The 18,775-nt window shown below is 46.3% G+C and overlaps 1 protein-coding gene across 5 annotated transcripts in view; it reads left to right on the top strand.

The window, feature by feature from the left end:
• LOC121590546 (protein obstructor-E-like) overlaps positions 1 to 18,775 on the top strand; it is a 36,656-nt gene that overhangs the window by 89 nt on the left and 17,792 nt on the right. For 2 of the 5 annotated variants that reach the window (XM_041910323.1, XM_041910319.1), the window contains exon 2: positions 1,774 to 2,224. In XM_041910323.1, coding sequence (XP_041766257.1) covers positions 2,164 to 2,224 — 61 coding nt within the window. In that variant the 5' untranslated portion in view covers positions 1,774 to 2,163. Of the gene's footprint in view, positions 1 to 1,077; positions 1,097 to 1,773; positions 2,225 to 18,775 lie in introns of those variants that run through there. The other 3 variants (XM_041910320.1, XM_041910322.1, XM_041910321.1) reach the window with 3 other exon arrangements.

Raw genomic sequence — 18,775 nt, 5'->3', positions numbered from 1 at the left:
CCTGCTGCTGCTTGTGCGTGGTTTGCTGCGGGATCTTCCTTAAACCAGCATCCCCCGCCTGTGGGGCCACATCGCATTCTGTGCTCTCTGTCCTGTTCTGTTAATGTTGTAGTGAAAACTGTCCGTGTGTGTGTGTGTGTGTGTGTGTGTGTGTGTGTGTGTGTGTGTGTGTGTGTGTGTGTGTGTGTGTGTGTGAAACTGTGTGCGATCCGTTTCTAATCTTGGGATTGAGTGCAATTTTACCCAACAAAACCCAAAATGGGAACCTTACAAGATGCTGTTTTGGGGGGAAACAGCTTACAGTCGACATTAACAAACGCACACATACACACACACATGCACACATCCGCTGGCCAGTGAAAATTACGGACCGTGTGACATTTTCCCGATGCGCTGGGCGGGATGGGCAAACCCGGCCAACCATCTTTGTAAGCCCTTCTTAGTCTCGGCAGTAATCGGATTGGAAGAAGGCCCTTTCCCTATCTCTCCCTACCCTTCGTTTCGTTTGTCCTCGCTTCGCATCCTAGCGGTCACTGTAGTTTAAATTGAGCGAAGAAAAATCATCCTCACCTTTCCGCAGACATTTCCTTGTTTTTTTTTTTCTCTCTCTCTGCTGTGGCTAATAACTGAGTCACTGCGACACAATATGGGCCTTCGTGTGTCCGTCTGTTCGTATGTGTGTTTGTGTGTGTGTGTTTTTTTAATACCTTTGTGGGAAATCGAGACGTTTGATCGTTGTTCTGTTAGGTTCCTCATGACGCGGTGATAAGCGGCTTGTTTACTTGCTTCCGGTCGTTAGCGACAAAGCGAATGCGAACCTAATGCCTTAGTGGGGGAGCTAAAGGGAAGCGGAGATTTGTAAAAAAGTAAGCGGTGTTGCTTGTTTCTCTTATCTCTTGATTGTACCGCGGAGCAGATTTGCCGATTGTTTTGCGATAAAAGGACACAGCTCAGGCGAAGCGAGGAGCTGCTTTGTGTAATTTTTCCATCGCTGTTCCTACTGTGTTGCGTAGTATTTTTGCACTGTACAAAGAATCCGTTACCGAACATAGGCGGTGGGCTCGCAGCTCGGTGATCCACGCAATAGTTTGTTTTAGTAAGTAATTAGCTCTATAAATTAAACATGAAATATGGGTACTTGAGCTTGCTTATTGCTAAGGAATTACAACCTTTTGATTGCGTGCTGCTTAACGGTGCTACTCCTCGATACTTGTGTATAGCGATATGTCGCTATTTTCGTGACCATTTGGGAGGGAATCAAAACGTGTCCGTCCATGGGGAAGGCGATGCGTCAATCAATTTAGATTATAGCTTACAAACATCAGTCTTTTTTGCCCCACATTTTCCTATTTTCCTCCATATGTGTTAGTTCTCGTTTGCATTACCGGATGCAAAGCCGGATGCATTTCATAGGCCAAAACCACCGAAACGTACAATGTTCACCAACACATTTTCCAAACCGCAGAATCTAATTAAATAAAGGCGATGAAAAATCCCACCACCGGAAGGAAGTAAACTAAAGGCTACAACACACTGTGCAACCGCACAGCAAAATCAACCGGAATGGTTACAATTTGTATGTGAAATTGAAAACCACAACAAAGCAAATTATTATTTCACAAACGCTGATGCTGCAGCTTTGTCTAACTTTTCACCTAAAAACGATCATACTCTCCCTCTTTTTTGCCTTTTTCTCGTATTTGTTTCGGGCTAAATAATTGTTTGATTGAATAGTGGCACGATTTTGTAAAGGCTACATGCTTAAAATTTCAGCCTCTCTCAACACGGCAGCTCTATTTATTTTGAAAAGTAAATTTTACAAACTACCAGCATTAATCTGCTGCTGCAGGAAAGTGCTAAAAAAAAGGAAAATAAACAAGTTTGCAGCATCGAATTTGGCGCGTCTGTGTGAGTGTCAGTGTCAATGTGCGGCGGTGTGCAAACCTATGCCAGCTAGTGAGCGCATTCGATGCTGCATGTGTGAGAAGTGCAAGTGCAAAGCTAATCGAGATCGCAAAACCAGATCGACGCTTACCGGTGAGAAAAAGTGAAACCCCGGCACGGTGAAACCAGTGAGCCAAGATCAACCGAAGAAAGTGAACCCAGCCCTGCAGCCCTGTCTTTGGCGCATTGGCGGACGAGACGTTTCACTCAGCAATAACGATGTCGATGGGACAAGCGTCGTGGAAAGCGCACGGGATCATCCTGGCGGCGCTGGTGATCGGTAAGTTGCGCTCGTTCTGGAAACACGTTTTACGACTGCCCCGGGGAGGGCGCACAGCACAAATTCAATTTCACTTTTACACCGCTGGGCGGAATCATAACGGAATGAAATGGCCCCCCCCCAAGTCCCCAACGCGCGAGACCTTTTCGGCGCACATCCGGAGTGCCAAAGGGGTCACACACACACACACACACGGAAAGTGTTTAATGATAAGCATAAAGTTTTTGTAGATGTTTCCCAGCAACGAGCATCATCGGTTTGTTGGTGTTCTAGCCATTGCGGGTTTAAGGAAACGCTTCACTCGGGGACATGGGGGACATCGCTCCGGTCGGAATAAAACAGTTTCAGCAGTTTTATGGGTTATATAACGCCGGGGACCGCACTTTTAGGAGTGGAACTCCCGCTGGGACACTTGGCAAATCGGTACCAATTGTTTGGTTATTGTTGGATTGTTGGTGAAACATTTCTGCCGTGTGAAGCATTTGTGTCACTGGCTAGAATCCGCTTTAAATGTTCTCTCTCTCTGTGTGTGCGTTCTTCAATTTCTGCTCGATGGGTAAAATCAGTGTTCTGAGCTATTTGTGAACCGATGTTGTGAAAGTTTTAACACAATTTAATAAAAACAAATTATTATTGCTATAAGTAAGCACAGACATCACCATTTGGGGCCGTGGGGTTTTTTTTATAGCGCCGTTTGTTTCATTTTTATTGGAGGGGTTCTATGAAGGAGCATTCTTCTGCATTCCAATCCATTTACCCTTCCGGCGTGCTGGGAGCTATTTAAGCGTTGTTCTTATTTTGTGCTGTCGAGCGCCACAGCTTTTCATTGGTCTTTCACCATCGGAATTGTGGAAGCTTTCGATCCAAAATTACAAGAATCGCTTTCGATAGAGAAATCTGTTCAATTCTGCACCATCGTCCGTCGTTGACGTTCAAGAGTATCGGAATGCACTTCCGGGCAAACCGCGGCGTTTGGTTGTGATTGAAAACTGTTCAATCAACCAGAACTGTGCTTCGATAAAAAAAGGCCGATCGACGATGACTGGTGGGCGAATGAGTGTCGCCGTGTGCCAGGAAAAGCGTGTAATCAATCTGCGTCCCGAAAGACCCTGGGACGACGGGCGAGATCTCCCTGTCGACCGGGTTGTGGGAAACAGAAATAATAATAATAGCATTCTGGGAAGTGTCCTCATTATGTACGAACGCAGTTCGGAGAAAAATCGGTAAAATTTAATAAAAATACCCACAAAACCGTTTGTTTTATTTGTTGCGGAAAGCGTATCATTTTTCGTTTGAAAGCTCTTTCTGTGGCATTTCCCATTTGTGTGCCAAACGATGGCAGCAAATTAGTGCGAACCAGTGGACTCGTTTTCGCTGGAAAATAGCTTAAACGTGCGATAAAACAGTAAAATCGTCAGGTTACTCTAGCAATGACAGTAACGAATCGTTCAAATAATTTTTGCACCATTCGTTTGTCGTTCGCTTTTGTGGATGATGCGTTATGGCGCTTTGCTCTCGTTGTTAGGTTAGGAGGCAGTAGGAGCAAAAAAGTAGTAATGCTCCGCCTCGTATGTTGCCATTTCGATGAAAGATAACCTGATGACCTGATGATGGGTGGAGTGTCCGTTGATTACGTTCACCGAACGAGATTGTAGCAGTGGTGGCTACGCAATTGCTGGTTTTGGTGCAATGGCGTTAGAAAACGACTTTTCCCATTAATATTGAAACAAATGTCGTATTATGTCGTTTTGGTTAAAGCTCTCTTTGAGTGGTGTACGAGCGCATTATGACTGCTGCTGATACTATAGAGATACAATGCCGTTAATGCATTGAAAATGGCTTCACTTAATGCTTGCTTTATTTTATTGCACTGAATGTGCAGCTTGTGCATAAACACCATCAGAGCCTTTTATCTTCAAACCATTGTTAATTCTTAAGGGGAAAAACATATTTACGCTGCTCATTGCTTTGCGGTAAGCTGTCTGTTGGTGGAAAAGACGGATTCCTGCTCCCTCTCTCTCCTGTCTCATTATTTTTCCCGTGCACAAAATGCAAAACCAAGCTCGGTGCAGTCTGGACACGGGCCAGCGCACTGGAGTGGTGGCAAACACGCTGCAACTAATTAAGTCAGTCGAGAGGATGATGTACTAGTGCGCTAAACGCGAATAAAATAATTTTCCCCCTTTTCGAGGTGTTTTCGCCCGGAAAGATATTATGCTAACTCACATAAAAAAAACGTGCCCCGCTGGGAAAGTGCTGGGAGAAACCATGCTCTGCACTTCAGGTGAAATGATTCCATTTTAAGATGGAAGAAAATAAAAACAGGCTGGAACTGTAAGAGGCTTACCACGGGGAAGGAATCCTTTCATCGACTTGTGCGCGCTGCATTTGGCTTTCCTCTTGCTTTTCGCTTCGCGTGCCCCAGCACCAACACAGCGCCGGTACGTACAAACGTGATCGGAATTAACGATCATCCCGCATTTTCACGTTTAGTTAATTGGAACTGGGGCGGCTGAACGTCGTGATTTGGTGCTTGGTCGTTTCGGCTTCTCATTATGCACGTTACTGCAGGAGCATCATTGGTCTGCGTTTTGCCGCGTACGATGAATGGTTTGGTTTTTGATATTTCTTCTGCGCTCCCCATTCTCCGGTCGTTGTTATGCAACGGTGAGCTCCAGCTCGAAAATGGTTGCAAAAGGAATTGGGTTGAGTGTGGGGACATGGGAGGTGTGGTTTGTTTGTTTTGGCTCGTTAGCAAAGCAGTCCCCCGGGGGCGCGATCCCGTCCGGGAGTGATCGTCTATGGAGAAGCGTTTTTGATGGGCTCAAGAGTGTGATTACGCACAATGCGTGCGTTGTCGCTGTTGTTTAGCTGCCGGCAGAATTTGGAGCACGGCTATTGGCAGCGCCTCAAGTGCAGCGTCACAGTGGTGTAGTGTGTTGATTTCACAATTTTTAAGAAAATGTACTTTATTTCATAAATCTCTTCCTCACGCAAATGCGCAATCAGCCGAGGCGTGAGAAACAAGAGAGGGCAAACAATTGATTCACAGGGAAGAACTCAATGGAGCAGCTGGCACAAATACAAAGACTCTTCATGGGGATGGGAAATTAAAATAAAAACGGCAATCAGAAGTGCCAAGATGATGATGGTTTATTGCACCAGGCGCAGCAGTACACGCGTGAAGAACGGTGTGAACCAACCGCGATCGTTTTCGTTTTTTGGACTTTTAAAAGGGGTTTAAAATGGTTTTGTTTTGCAATATTTGTGGGCATTAAAAAAAAATGAGCAATTTTTCAAAATCCGACCAAAATTGTGCACTCATTAGTGTGTGCGTGTGTTCGTGTGATTCGGTGTATGGTCGTGTATGGTCAGCAATATCGTTTTCTGCCCGGATGCCACTACCCACCGCCGTGACATTTCGACCTAAAATGTCATGTTATTTAACAGCAAATTGATGCCGAAAGGAGAAGAAACAAAACAACACGAAGCAACACAAATTGTATACATTGACCAACGAGACCACAAGTCGATCGAATCGTGCCGCTGTGGGCTGCTTTTCGCAACGCACCACCGCTCGATTCATCACCGCTTCACGTGTGTGACGTGTGAAATGACATGTGAAGGTGAAATGGCGGTTGAGATGATGCGTTCCAGTTTTCTTCAGCTTTGGCACCTTGAACCGGTTGAGCTGGGTGGGTGTGCTTGCAATGTAAAAAGCTTCGTGGTAAAGATTGATCATTACCAAGACAAAACTCACATCTTTTCAGGGGTACGGTACGGCAACTGCGTCACAGCGTCAACCGATCGATGAGAAAGATGGGTTCGTTGACAGGCACGATACAGGCAACAAAGCACGCAAACTTGAGCTTATTTTCCCATAGCGTGTGGCTGCTGTTGGTGGCACCGATTGCTCATCATCTGGGGTTTGGTCCCAAAATGAACGCTGGAAGGGAAAAATCTCGAACAACGCTCGCCGCCACCACTCGCACTTGCCAACCTGCAGAGGTGGCCCGGTTTTTTTTCCAGCCACCGAAACAAAACCACTGCCGCCGCCGGTTGGTTAATTAAATGCACGGCAACCCCGAATGACCTGGTAACTGGTGGAAATTGTATGATGCTGTAACGATGTGTGTGTGTTCGCCGGGCCAGAGGGTGTAAGCGCAATTGTGAGCAATGTTTGACCGACCTGGTCTTGAAAGCTATAATTGAGCGGGGCAATGCGTGTTCTTTCTTCCCTTTTCAAGGTTTGAATGTTTTTTTGTGTGTGTTTTTTAATCAGCTCAAGTGGGTTTGTGTTGGTTGCGGAATTGAAGCGCGAGATTATGATGCGCTGTATATTGAAATTGTAATGTTTCGTCAGTATATGTCAGCAGCAATGCAGGTGATTGATTGAGCATCCAAAATTACACCACAACACAGATGAGGCCGGCAGAGGTCCGCGATGTGTAATTACGAATTATTGTCCATAGATGTTGAAAAACGCATACGCCGGTGCTGGTGGTATTAACCGTGCACAACAGCTGTGATGGCGTGTGAAAAAATTAAATGTTTTTTTTCCTACATCGATATGAAGAAATTTTGTAATTTTTAAAATGTTCTTTAAATTATTAGTGATATTGTATAAAAAGAAGGTTTTTTCACATTTTCACCGATATAGTCTGCGATTGAAGCGGACAGCTAGAGCTGCATTATTCAGACAATGTGCCGTCGCCAGTCCCCATAACCTCCTAGATCATTTGCACAATTAATTTGAATTTAATCAATTATTAATTGCATCCAATCGTGGCTTAATTAATTTGTGTGAGTTTTATGGTAACAAATTGTTTGAACGCTTCCGCCACACACACACACACACACGCTTTTCTGCTCGAGGGGGAGGATGTGCATAAGCATTCGGCGGTCGAGTTGAGTTTGTTGACTAATTTGCCACATGGTAGAGGAGAGAGAGAGAGAGAGAAAAAAAGAATATGTTGCACATGGAGCATCGAGGCGAAACGATGCCACTCTAGTAGGCAGTGCGTCATTTACGCATGATCGGTTGAACGGACGGGGGACAATGTAATTTGGCGTTTGATGTGCAAAATCTGGCGCGCCGGGCATATGTCTGGTCCGTCCACCCCGTACTGGCGTGGTTGCAGGTCGTTGCAGCCAATTTCACGAAACAACAGGAGACAGGCAGTGATAAAGCACTGGCACCGGGGCGCACAATGCCAGCGAAATGGGGCAAATAAAAATCAGGAAATCACAGCACTGCCAATTTACGCAGCGGATGATTATTGAATTTATTTTTATTTATTTATTTTTCCTTCTGCCTCCGGGCGGACAGACGTAAAATAGTTGCAGTGAGGTGTGTGTGTGTGTGTGGTACCCGAGTGTGGCGCCGGTGGTAGTGATCAAAGCGTTAATTTTCCATCACTTCATTTTCATCGCGAGCCACACTCTCTAACCGTTGGGTTGGTAGCGGTAGGCCCCGGACGGAAGATAATTGGGTTTATTATGATTATTGTTAGTTCAACTGGACCAGATTCAGCAAACACCGCGCAGAATGGGAAAACGAGAGGTGTAACTTAAAATGCAATGATTAAACTGATTTAACTGAACATAAATTAATGGACATTGCGAACGTTCTGTTCGTCGTGTTTTTCTACGTACAGATTGCACTACAACTTTCTTTAAATTATGTTCGCTTATTACAGGGTTTCCCACGATTTATTGGTCGGTTCCCATCAATTTTTGGTGGGTTCCCATATTTTTTTGGTGCGTTCCCACGATTTTTGGCCGTTTCCCAGAATTTTTTGGTCCGATTGTATTGATATCAAATCTGAAAATACCAATAAATTATAGGAACGAACCAAAAATCTATGAGATACGACCAAAAAATCGTGGGAACGCACCAAAAAATCATGGAAACTGACCAATAAATCGTGGGAAACCCTGTATGTACGTGTCCATGTCCTGCAGCTATTGCACCAAATTCCGTCTACCAGGACCAAATCATTCCAATCAGTGGATCAGTTGCCGGATGGACTCGCTGAACGGACGGAATTTGACGGACGGACAATTTGCTCAAAATTAGAAACGATGCCTTTTTAAAGTTGGGAAAAAATGATCATTTACATCTTTTCCAATACACTTGTTTGATTAAATTCCAGCCTAAAGAATTCTTCAGTAATACCTACAAAAATAGGAAAGACAAAACTAGCCGGCATCCTCTAAACACTCATTAAGCGTACGTTGAAGTGCAGGTTTCAACAGGCAAAGTCCTTTTAAAAAAAGCAACATACAGCTCCCTTGTAAGTCCAATTCTGTTTCATTTCCTTTTGCTTCCGCTATCGTACCGCTAAGTAAGGAACTGTAGCTGTAATCACCTGGACTTAATTTGGACCACGAAAACGGAAATCTTGAATTATTTAAATATCTTTCCGCTTGTGCACCGCTCGTTCTTATGGGGCTTCCCAGGCGGCAGGTAGGGTGTTTTCATTTCCCTTCGGTAGTTGCTTTGATTTAACGCGAGTTCCTTTCCTCACCTCACGTTGTTGTGGCCTAGGAGCGGAGGGGGAAATATGAACTAACGCAAACTGTGTGCCTTTTGCGTGACCATGTTAAAGTGAACTTTGCGCGGCGTGAGAAGACTGTACTCGCGGGACTGTTCCGGCAGAGCTGCTGACGAGGGGATGATCGGCGGAAAGCTTAATGCGGTTAGATAAAAATATATATATAGAGCCTTGCTCCCAATACTGAGCAACAACAGCACTACCTACAATGGAACTTCATAAAGCACTAAGGCCCTCGACAGGGTGACAGGCGCTCGAAGGCGAAAAAGCAAGTAGAAAAATGAACCTACCGGATCTGATGGCTTGTGGAAAACGGACTACATTACGCTTTACTACGCGTGTTTCCATTAGCGAAAAGAGAGCGACAAAGAAACGGAAGAAGAGCGAGAAAATCCCGGAAAGAAAATGGTGAAATCACACTGTGCAGCGCTTTAGTGGCATTTTTTGTGCGTTTTTAAACCGAACCGTTGAACTTTAATCTAAGCTTTCGCCCCGTTTCCAAGGATATATACCGGTCACCGGTTTGGGAGTTTAACGAAGCACGGGAAAGAAAACGACCGGAAGTAGTCACCCCGGGGAGGGCGCGCCCACGGCAAACGCCATCGCCTTGCGAGGTCAATTAAATTTTCATTAAACGCGTTCGCCCTTTAAACCCCGGGCAGGCAGTGCGGTCTCGTGGATTTCAATTTAAATTTCCCCGAAAGCGAAAGCGGGCGGCGCGTGTGGACAATAATGGTGCGTGGTTCCTTTTCTGTTTCTTTCGGTGTCGCCTTGCTTGCCTTGCCGGAGTCGGAGCAACGGAGCGGCGTGTGCTGTGTGTGGTGTGCGGTGAAAGTATGGTTGGTGAAACCCCGTGCTAATCGGCGTTGGCACCTGCCTTGCTCGTGCCTGGGTAAGGGGTTGGGGAGATTGGCTGGCGAGAAGCTTTGTGTGAGGGGGGGGGGGGAGATTATGATTTTGGGATGCCATTTAAATGACGATAAGGATGATGGGAGGGATGGGACGCAGGTGGGTGAGGGAGATTATGGTTGCAATGCGTGCGGCGGCTTTAAGAAGAAAGCATTAGCACAGGTACACGCCGTTACGGGTTTCGTAGGATTGGTTTTTTTCTAAGTGCCTTTATTATGTTGCCTGTTTGTACGGGAAGGTCTTAAAAATGAGGAGCAATTGAATTTTATGACTAGCTTTTTCTGTAGTGTAGTGTTTGTTGGTGTAGCTGTAATGTCCTTTATTACCTCAGAGGTTTAGTATCTTCGCAGTGGAAAAACACAACCATAAGAAATTGTGTCGGAGAGCGCAAGTCATCCATGGAGCAAATCATGCAAAAGAATTGAGCAAATGTTAGTTTTTCTACGGGAAAAAGATGTGGTAAGACTTTAGTAAAACCAAAGTGTATGAATATCAGGTGGTCTCATAGCCTGTTTTTCATAGCAAAAGTTGAACGTCACTTTTTGACAGCATGGGTGAAAACATTTCCCCAAACAAGCTTTCTGACGACTTGCCTAATACACAAACAAACTTAGAATCTTCGTTATTTGCACAGAAATACCTTAAAAAGCACTCAAAATATTTGTTATTGTAAGCTAAACCAAATCTGAACTATTTAAATCCATTTTTGGATCAAAATAATGCCGTCGATGAGGACACCAATGTGTACTACATATGTGTTGCTAAGAACAAAGCGAACGGTTCCTATGGAAATTCATTTCACCCATTCTGTCAAAAGGAGCTTTTTTTGATTCCGAAATTAGTTGTCAATTTGTATGGGACGAGACCACCTGATATTCATACACTTTGAGTAAAACCATGAGCACCAAGTGTCAATTAAAAAAGAGTGTAGAAAATGTCTCTTTTTTGGCGTTTCTAAATCCTCAAATAACCTTTTTAGTACCTCTTTTGGTTTTCCTTGCAAGAATAAAAAGCAAAAAAAAAAACCAATCCAACATGGAACAATTTAAACCACACAACAAAGCTGGCTGTGGCAGCCATGCTAACTACCATGCCCCGTTGAGAGCACTCTTTAGCGCCCGAAATGGAACTTTTCCGAGCCGAATTTCATTTACGGTAAATTGAAATACTTCATCCCGTCCTGACAATTCAAATTAGGAAAAACGTTTTCGTGGAAACCCATTCGCTCTGGGTTAGAACGGGGGGAACTATCGCCCTCGTACGAAGCTTTCGTTAAATTAAAGCACGTGTGGGTGTGTGAGTAGCGATATAAAGGAAGCTGCCGGGGGTATCCACCAGAGCAACACGGTTCCACCACGGCGGAACCCTTCTTCTTCCGGCGTACCTTCCGACCCTGCAGTGGGGACTGATTGCAAAACGGGTTATTGTTTAAAGGTTCGGAATGCTTAAAAAGCTACGAAAGTGTCCTGCCGTGGCGTGTTTTGTTCCCCCCACGCCGAGGCTTTTGCGAGCGCACACCCAGCCCCCGGCCTGGCTTGGTGTACGGTAACATTGCCGAAAGTTGCCATTTGTAAAATTGCAAATATTCTCCAACACGTACGAGCTCGCTGCCGGTCCCTGCGGTCGTCTGTGTTGGGCGGGGCGGGAGAGTGTATTTCTCAACCTCTCCATGTCCGGGGTTGCCTAGCGCCACCCAGGAAACGCATCCCCAGGTGTAGTTTGGCTGTAGATGGTGGCGAACATCCGGCTCTGGGACAACCTCGGACACACGCACACACACACACACACACACACACTGCACTGTAAGGAGGCAAAGGGCACACGCTTTCGGTGCACATGACTCATTTATTTGCGATTCGGTGAGCCAGAAACATGCAGCCCTAAACACCACTGCATACGGGTTCGGGGTTTTGTAGCTTAACCCAAGCGGGGGAGCTCACATGATTTTTTTGTTATCGAAAAGGTGGAACTGTGTGTGTGTGCATAACCTCTCCTTCTCTCTCTCTCTCTCTCTCTCTCTCTCTCTCTCTCTCTCTCTCTCTCTCTTCCCCCACATGGTGTACTTTGGACTGGCGTTGCCGGACAATCCCTTCTTTTTGTCGCAACGATGCCCGCCGGTAGTGTCATTGGTGATGGAGCTGTTGTTTAGAGTTTTGCGGGTGGCTGCCGATAAATGGAGAGCAAAGTTTCATTAAAATGTCTGCCTGGTGGTGGTGTGTGGGAAGAAGGGCGATGTGGCACTTGCTTAAAATTTAAATACAATTTCCCCCCCAGAAAACGATTTGCTGCGCCGTTGTTTGTCGAAGGTGTGCAATAGTCATTTGGTGTCGAATGTATTTGTGCTGCTTGGTGCAGATAGTACATCGACCGACTGTTATGATGAAGATGAGTGGCGAAGGTCTGATATGACTTTGGACATTATTATTGCTTTGGATGTCATTGGTTGAAATTGGATGTCATTGATCACAGATGTAACTATAAAAGGATGCATATTGTATTTAATTCAGCTCAAAATTCAAAACACTAACTTCAACACAAAAAGGGCATGTCTGAGACGAGGGTTAAACAATAAGGACTCAAAGCAGCGCAATGCAATGAGTGCAGCCAGGCAAGGGCAGCCAACCGAGGACCTGTTACAGTGGAGCAATGAAATAAATTAATAGCACACAAAAAGCTTGCTGCTAAAATATGCACAAACTGTACGTTAGGAGATAGAGAGAGGGAGAGAGAATGAGAAGAATAAAAACCATGGCTATTCACCATGTTGATGTGCAGTTATTTCTTATTTCCCATATGCGGGATACGGTGTGGTGTATAGCGTTCGAGCGCTGCGGAGCGGTTGCTGCAAAAAACAAATTAGATATTTATTTTACAAATATGGAAATTTGCCTCACCCCATCGCATTTTTCTCCCAATTTAGACAAGCGAAGAGAGGAAGGGAATGTGCGAAAGGGAAAAGTGCATGGGGCTGTTATAAATAGTCCATTTCCGCCCGTTTGACGTTGCGCGCAAAGAAATGGCGCGCGAGAGCAAAAGGGATTTGGCTGGCGGTGAAAAGCGATTTGGAGTTATGGTGCCAGTTTGTGTGACTGGCAAAAGTGGAGCGCATTTCGCTTCATGCTCGTCTGCGGGAAAGGGGAAAGAAAGCGCAAATGGCTTGTTTTTTTTTGGGGGGGTTGGTCGAATGGCGGAGAACGTGCGCGATAAAGACCACCGACCAAAGCTGAAACCGTCCGGGAAGCCGCTCGCTCAAACCCCAGCAAACTAACTTTGCAAAGGGTTTGCCCTGGTTGGGGGGAAAGGGTGGATTGGTGGTTTTGCAACAAATGCAAACCCCAGCACCGAGTGCTCTTACACCCAGGCTGCATTCCATTCATCTAGCTTGCGCTTGGGTCGTCCATTTACCCGCGAACGCCCAGCAAAGGATCACGCGCATCGGACGGGTTTTAAAAAATGAACAAATTTTCTCCGGCCCATCACCTCGCAACAGTGGAGACGGGGGGGGGGGGGGGGGGGGGGTGGAAGCTGTCGTCGAAATGAAAAGTTTTTTTTCCCCTTCCAAAAGCTAACTGAAGCGGGCAAAAGCGTCGGCGCTGGCGGCAACACCAAAACCGGAGACAGACAGAGACACGGTGCATGTTATCTTTTGTAAACCCCCGTCTCCCGAATGGGCGATGGGCAATTTATTTGCCCACGTGGTGATGGGCGGTGTGCGTGAGCGGGGAAAAGGATGGGCAAGTACCGTGGCGGTGCATTTCTGGTCTGCTGCTGGCGCTTGGTGCTTGATGCAAACTAATGTGTCCGCGACGACACGGGCCTGGGCGAAATCATAATGAATAACTTCACCGACAGGATGACTTTAAAGTGACGCCAAAGTTTATCCGGGAGAGCTGCTGGTGTGGAGCACTGTAATTCTCCCCCCCCCTCCCCCTCTTCCACCAAATCACCCCTCTCCTGTGGCTCATTTTTCACAGGCCCGGTAATTTTATCGCGCGATAAAAGTTTAAGGTTGACTTTTCACCGTCGAGAGACAATTGGGCACTGCGAAATTGGTGCTGGCTGCGCAGGTGAGCGCAGAGTTGTCGCGAGTGTCGCGATAAGCTGAGAATGCAAACTGAACGGCGATGGGGAAATGGGGAAAGAAAGTTGTACGTCCGCGCGGATGACGACTGCACGCTGCTCTCGATGGAGTTGTTGAGTTGAGAGTCTGGCGAAGGGAAGTACAGTAATTTTATTTGCAACAGTCACTTCTTTACACGAATTGCATGAACGTGTTGTCGTTTATGCAGTCTTTTGGAATAAAAACGATGTTCTTTTTTTATGGATTTTTAAAGGAGTGCATCGCTGTTGTTTAACATAATCTAAACCCTTTATGCAGAGGTTAGGTTTTTAGTGTTTTTTTTTTACACAACTTATCCCCGCTTGCAGGAATGACTTTCCTTATAAAAAAAACTCAGTTTTTGCACGAACTCAAAGCATTCCCAACGTTCGAAAGACAAACTCACACAACTGCAACTATGTCAGGTTTGAGGTTAATCCTTTCGAGCTTTCCATTCTTGACATTCAGTCACTGCTGCTGCTGCTGCTGTTACCTCGCCACAAACCACCACCAAACTACGAGGTCAAAAATAGCGGCTTGAAATGGTTGAATGAAGAAAAGCTCGCTGTTGTTGGTTTGGTTCTGGGATGCTGAACGTTAGCATAAAAAAAGAGAGTAAAGCAAGAAAGAAAAAAGACGATGCCCCAGTATGATCTATTTTATTTTCCCATGCGCGCTACTCGCAACGCAAAACGCGAAGGGGTTGAATGGAAGGTGCGGCCTGCGGCGACGGTTTGCGTTTTGTTAAATACGGCCAAAAAGGGCAAATATTATTCCGACCTGGGAATGAAGCATTTTTCGCTACGGACTCGACGCTTTTCACGACGATTTTCGACGACTCCCCGTACCCTTTCTCCGACCACGGCAATGATTGTGATGATGATGATGATGATGGTGCTCTGCCGAATGGTGCTCGCAGGACCATTATAATTTTCTCTTCAGCATTGTTGTCTATCTTTGCGATGGTAAATACAACAAACAATGTAAAGGAAGAGAGGCAAGGGCCAGCAAAAGCACGAACCGAAAACGGGATGAATAGAACGAAAGCTTCGATGTGGGTGATGCTGGATGGGTGTGTGTGCGTTCTTCAGCTTTCTTCGAACCCCCTTGCAGCCAGCCGTGTACGTGACTTTTGTGAGCGTGAACGGTTTGCAAAAGTGCACTTTGCGGCTGCTGGTTGAATGCACACGCGATATTCGTGTGCTCTGTGCTGGGGGAAGCTCTCGCATCCATGTTCTCCCAATCGCAAGGGGCCGATTGGCGTGTGGTGTGTGCACCGCGTAAAGTACATATTTTCAACGTTTGGTTTGACATATTTTCGTTCTCACGTTTTTTTTTGTGTGTGGGTTGAGGGACATTTTGGTTGGAATGCTGCACCCGGCGAATGCATATTTGCAGCGGGCAAACGTTTAGCTGAAAAGTCGCTCAGTGTGCATGGGCTGGCTTTGGTCTGGATGGAGGATTTGTAGTTGTTTTGGTTTTTATTGTGTGTGTGTGTGTGTGTGTGTGTTGCAGCTGCCCTTGTTTGTCACGATGCGAGGTTAACGTTCTTCGTGTACTGTCTATTTAGTAAGGGATAAAATTCGCAACGCAATCCTTTCGACACATCACAATTGATTGTTTGTGTTTGTTGCGAGGGTTTGAGTCCGCAATCGATTTTGTTAGAGGGAGATTGGATTAAACTTTTCGTCCAATTTTATCGCACCCAATGCCTTATGTACTAGTTTTACACTTTTACTAACCAAAATAGAGACTATTATAATTATAAGAGTTTATGTTGGAGAAATCAAAACGATAATTCCTTTACAATGAAACATAGTTTCAAATAAACTTTGCGTTATGAGTGGAATAATCAATTTTCAACCTCAAGAATCCGGTTCGAAGGACTAAAAGACAGTATAAGTAAAACACTGCTTTCCGGCTCAGTTTCTAATGGAAACGGCATTATTCAACAATCGCAAGAGGTTTTTTCAACAGCCCAGCTGTCACTTGTGATGACATCTGTTGAAAAACCTCTTGCAAGTTTTGAAAAACGCGTCACAATCACATTGAAAACTGAGCTGGAAAACAGTGTAAATGCTCTTGCTCATGCTAATAAAGATTCTAATTATGTTCACTCCCAACTGCAAAACAATCTTCACCTAACGAAGATGTACCTTACCTGGCAAACACCTCATAAATCTTCAAAGTTGAGACATTCAGCCGCTTCAGTGCTAAAATGGGGAAGTTATTTACCTAGAATATCTTGAAGATATCCTCAATGGAGCTTCTTCTCATTGCGGAGCTGCAAAGTAAGTCGCTCGGTGAGCTGAAAACCATTCGCCCTTCGCTTGTACGCTTTCAACTGAATCGGAAAATGTGTCAAGCCCATTTCCCCACCCTCTCAAGGTAAAAGCTTACCGAGGAAAGTAGCTTTGCTCCTTTGTCTAGTTCTTTGGCAAACAGTAGCCAGGGAAACAAGGTCAGGCCATCAGCCCCCCCCGGAGCCATCGTGAACTGCCGAAGTCAAGGCGTACTTTCCCGTCGGAATTGGTGTCCGATTGGCTCTCGATAACACCGAACGACCGGCGGGGGAAAGTTTTTGCGAAGGTGCAACAGTGCACTCGACTCACTGCATGCCCGCGCGCGTGGCATGCAGTCGGAGTGCTATCGTTTAAGTGTTATTATCGTTAATTATGTTACTGCCAAAGGTGGCACCCCGGTTGAGGTGGAAGCTTTGGTGACTCTTGGCCGCTGCAACTTTTGCCGGCACGTCTTCCGTGGTACGCGGTCGGGTCAGCGTTTGAGTGTACTTTCCGGTTGTTTGCTTGCTGGTTGTGGGTTAGTTGCATCGAAATTGCGGCTGCTGGCTGCTACTCTTTCCTGGAATAAGGAGAGGGGGTAGCAAATGGTCGGAGTGAATTATTGACTTGTCACAATTGGGGTCAGCCAAACGGGGCGAATGGGATGGAATTGGGCCGGTGTTTGTGTACGCTTTTATGAGGAGCGAAACGTATGAGCTGGTTGACAGTTTGACGACGAGAGAGAAAGGGAGAGAGAGAGAGAGTGCTTTGTGCATTGTTCCCGTTTTTGTGTGGGCGAGTTTTCGTAACCACAAAAACTCATTCACCTAATCTTAGCTGAAGATTGATTTTCGCTCAAATTGCTTTACAGTGAAGCTGGCCGTTGCCGTTGTTGTGCTGGAGTGGGGTACCCGCTGAGTGAAACCGTGAGGTAAAGTGATTCACTTTGAAGTAGACGGCAAACCCGTCCGCAAGTCCGTCGATCCGTCTAACAGCGAACGTGCGTATGTTGCTGCTGCTGCTGCTGCTGTCAGGTCACGCGGGGAACGATGATACAGCGCTGGCACTGCACGTTCGTTCGTCCTTATTTCATCTCACCCAATCATGTGGAAGGAGGGAGGGGGGGAGGGAGGTTCTTTCGGGCCGGGGGTTTTACGTAAATCCAATTTTGGGCGAGCGGTGTATCGTTCGAACACGTTCGCTACCACTCCGCCCATGCCAGATGGGCGCAATGGCAGAACTGATCTGAGTCGCGATCGTTAAGGTGGTGGAGCCACAAAAAAAAGAGCCAAAAACACCCGCTATGTACACGCTCGTTTTGCAACCCACAGCCCTGGCCAAAACTTCATAAAGTCTTCCGAACGGGTTGTTCGGAAGTGGTGGTGGGTGGGTTGGGAGTGTGCGAGTAACCGCAACAGCTGTCACGAAAGGTGCGCCCGTGTGCTCGCGCGCTGACATCTTCAAACGCGCCGTCTATGCCGGTAAGCGACCGCGACCGTGTCCCCGGGGTCATATGCTCCCGGTTGTACAAGCGTGCGTGTGTGAGTGTGTGTGTTTCAGTGTTTCCTTTGATCCCTTTTTGACGCGATGATGTTTCGAGCGTGCCATTTCGCGTGCCACCAAAGCGTGCTGCAGACGGGAGAGCAAGCAACAGCCAACAACAGGGTGAAAGGAAACGGTTGAAACGCTTAAAGCGTTCTCAATTACGCCAAGGCGGAAATGGCAAGGTGATGGGTGCGGCATCCAAAGGATGCTGGTTGGGAGGGCGTTGCCAGTGAGAGCTTAAATCAAACGTAATCTTAAGATTTAATAACAAACCCGAAGGGCGACGGTGGGGTTTGACGTTGGCTGAAGATAACTGAAGGGCAGGGTTCACACGCGTCAACAGGTAAGGGCAGAAGGGGGCAGGAGGCTTTGTGAAAATAGATCACGATGTTTGGTTCGAGAGCAGGTGTTGAACGAGCGTTGAAACTGAGCAAACAAAAAAACAAACCAAAAGTTGCTGCAAATGAGAAATTGGTGTTTGTTAATTACTAAAATATCACGACTTTTGCAAATGAGTGCCAAAGAGTGGAAGAACAAAACTTTGAAAAGAAACTGATTTGAAATAACAAACACAAGAAAGAACGAACACCCACCCAGCAGCGATAAAGAGCCGTGGTTTAGTGTGCGCGCCTGAATGGTATGCAATCCGTATTACGTACCAGCCTCGTTGGCTGTTCGGCGAAGCGTGACAGTTGTAGATTTTGCCGTATAAACTGCGCAGCATGCAAACTAGAGCAGCATAAAACGCCACAGCAGCCTGCCTGAGCGGCACAAACGCGACACAAATGGGTGTACTCTTGGGTGAACCTTGGGGCACTGCTTTGTTTGTTTGCGTTTGTCTCCTTGCTTCGCTTAGCACACAGCCAGGCCAGCGAGTCAGTTAGTCAGTGCGTTAGTCTGACTGACGAGTCACTTAAAGAGTTTATTGCCGCCGTGGCGTTCCGTTGCCAATGGCAGCGCGGTCCGCTTTCCGCTACATAAACAACCCCCTCATTCGTTGCCGTTGCCCACTGGGAGGCAATAATTCTCCGCACAATGCGATTATCTCGCGGGGCCCGTCTTAATCTTTTCTTTTGCTTATTAAACTTACCCGCCCCAACGCTGCTGCCGCCGCCGTCCGTTTTCTTCGCCTTCTGCTGCCGCTGCGTTTGTTTGTTGC

This window comes from Anopheles merus, chromosome 2R (assembly GCF_017562075.2).
Source record: "Anopheles merus strain MAF chromosome 2R, AmerM5.1, whole genome shotgun sequence".
NCBI lineage: Eukaryota > Metazoa > Arthropoda > Insecta > Diptera > Culicidae > Anopheles > Anopheles merus.
The sequence above is the reverse complement of the archived record's forward strand: the minus strand, read 5'-3'. Positions and strand labels throughout refer to the sequence as shown.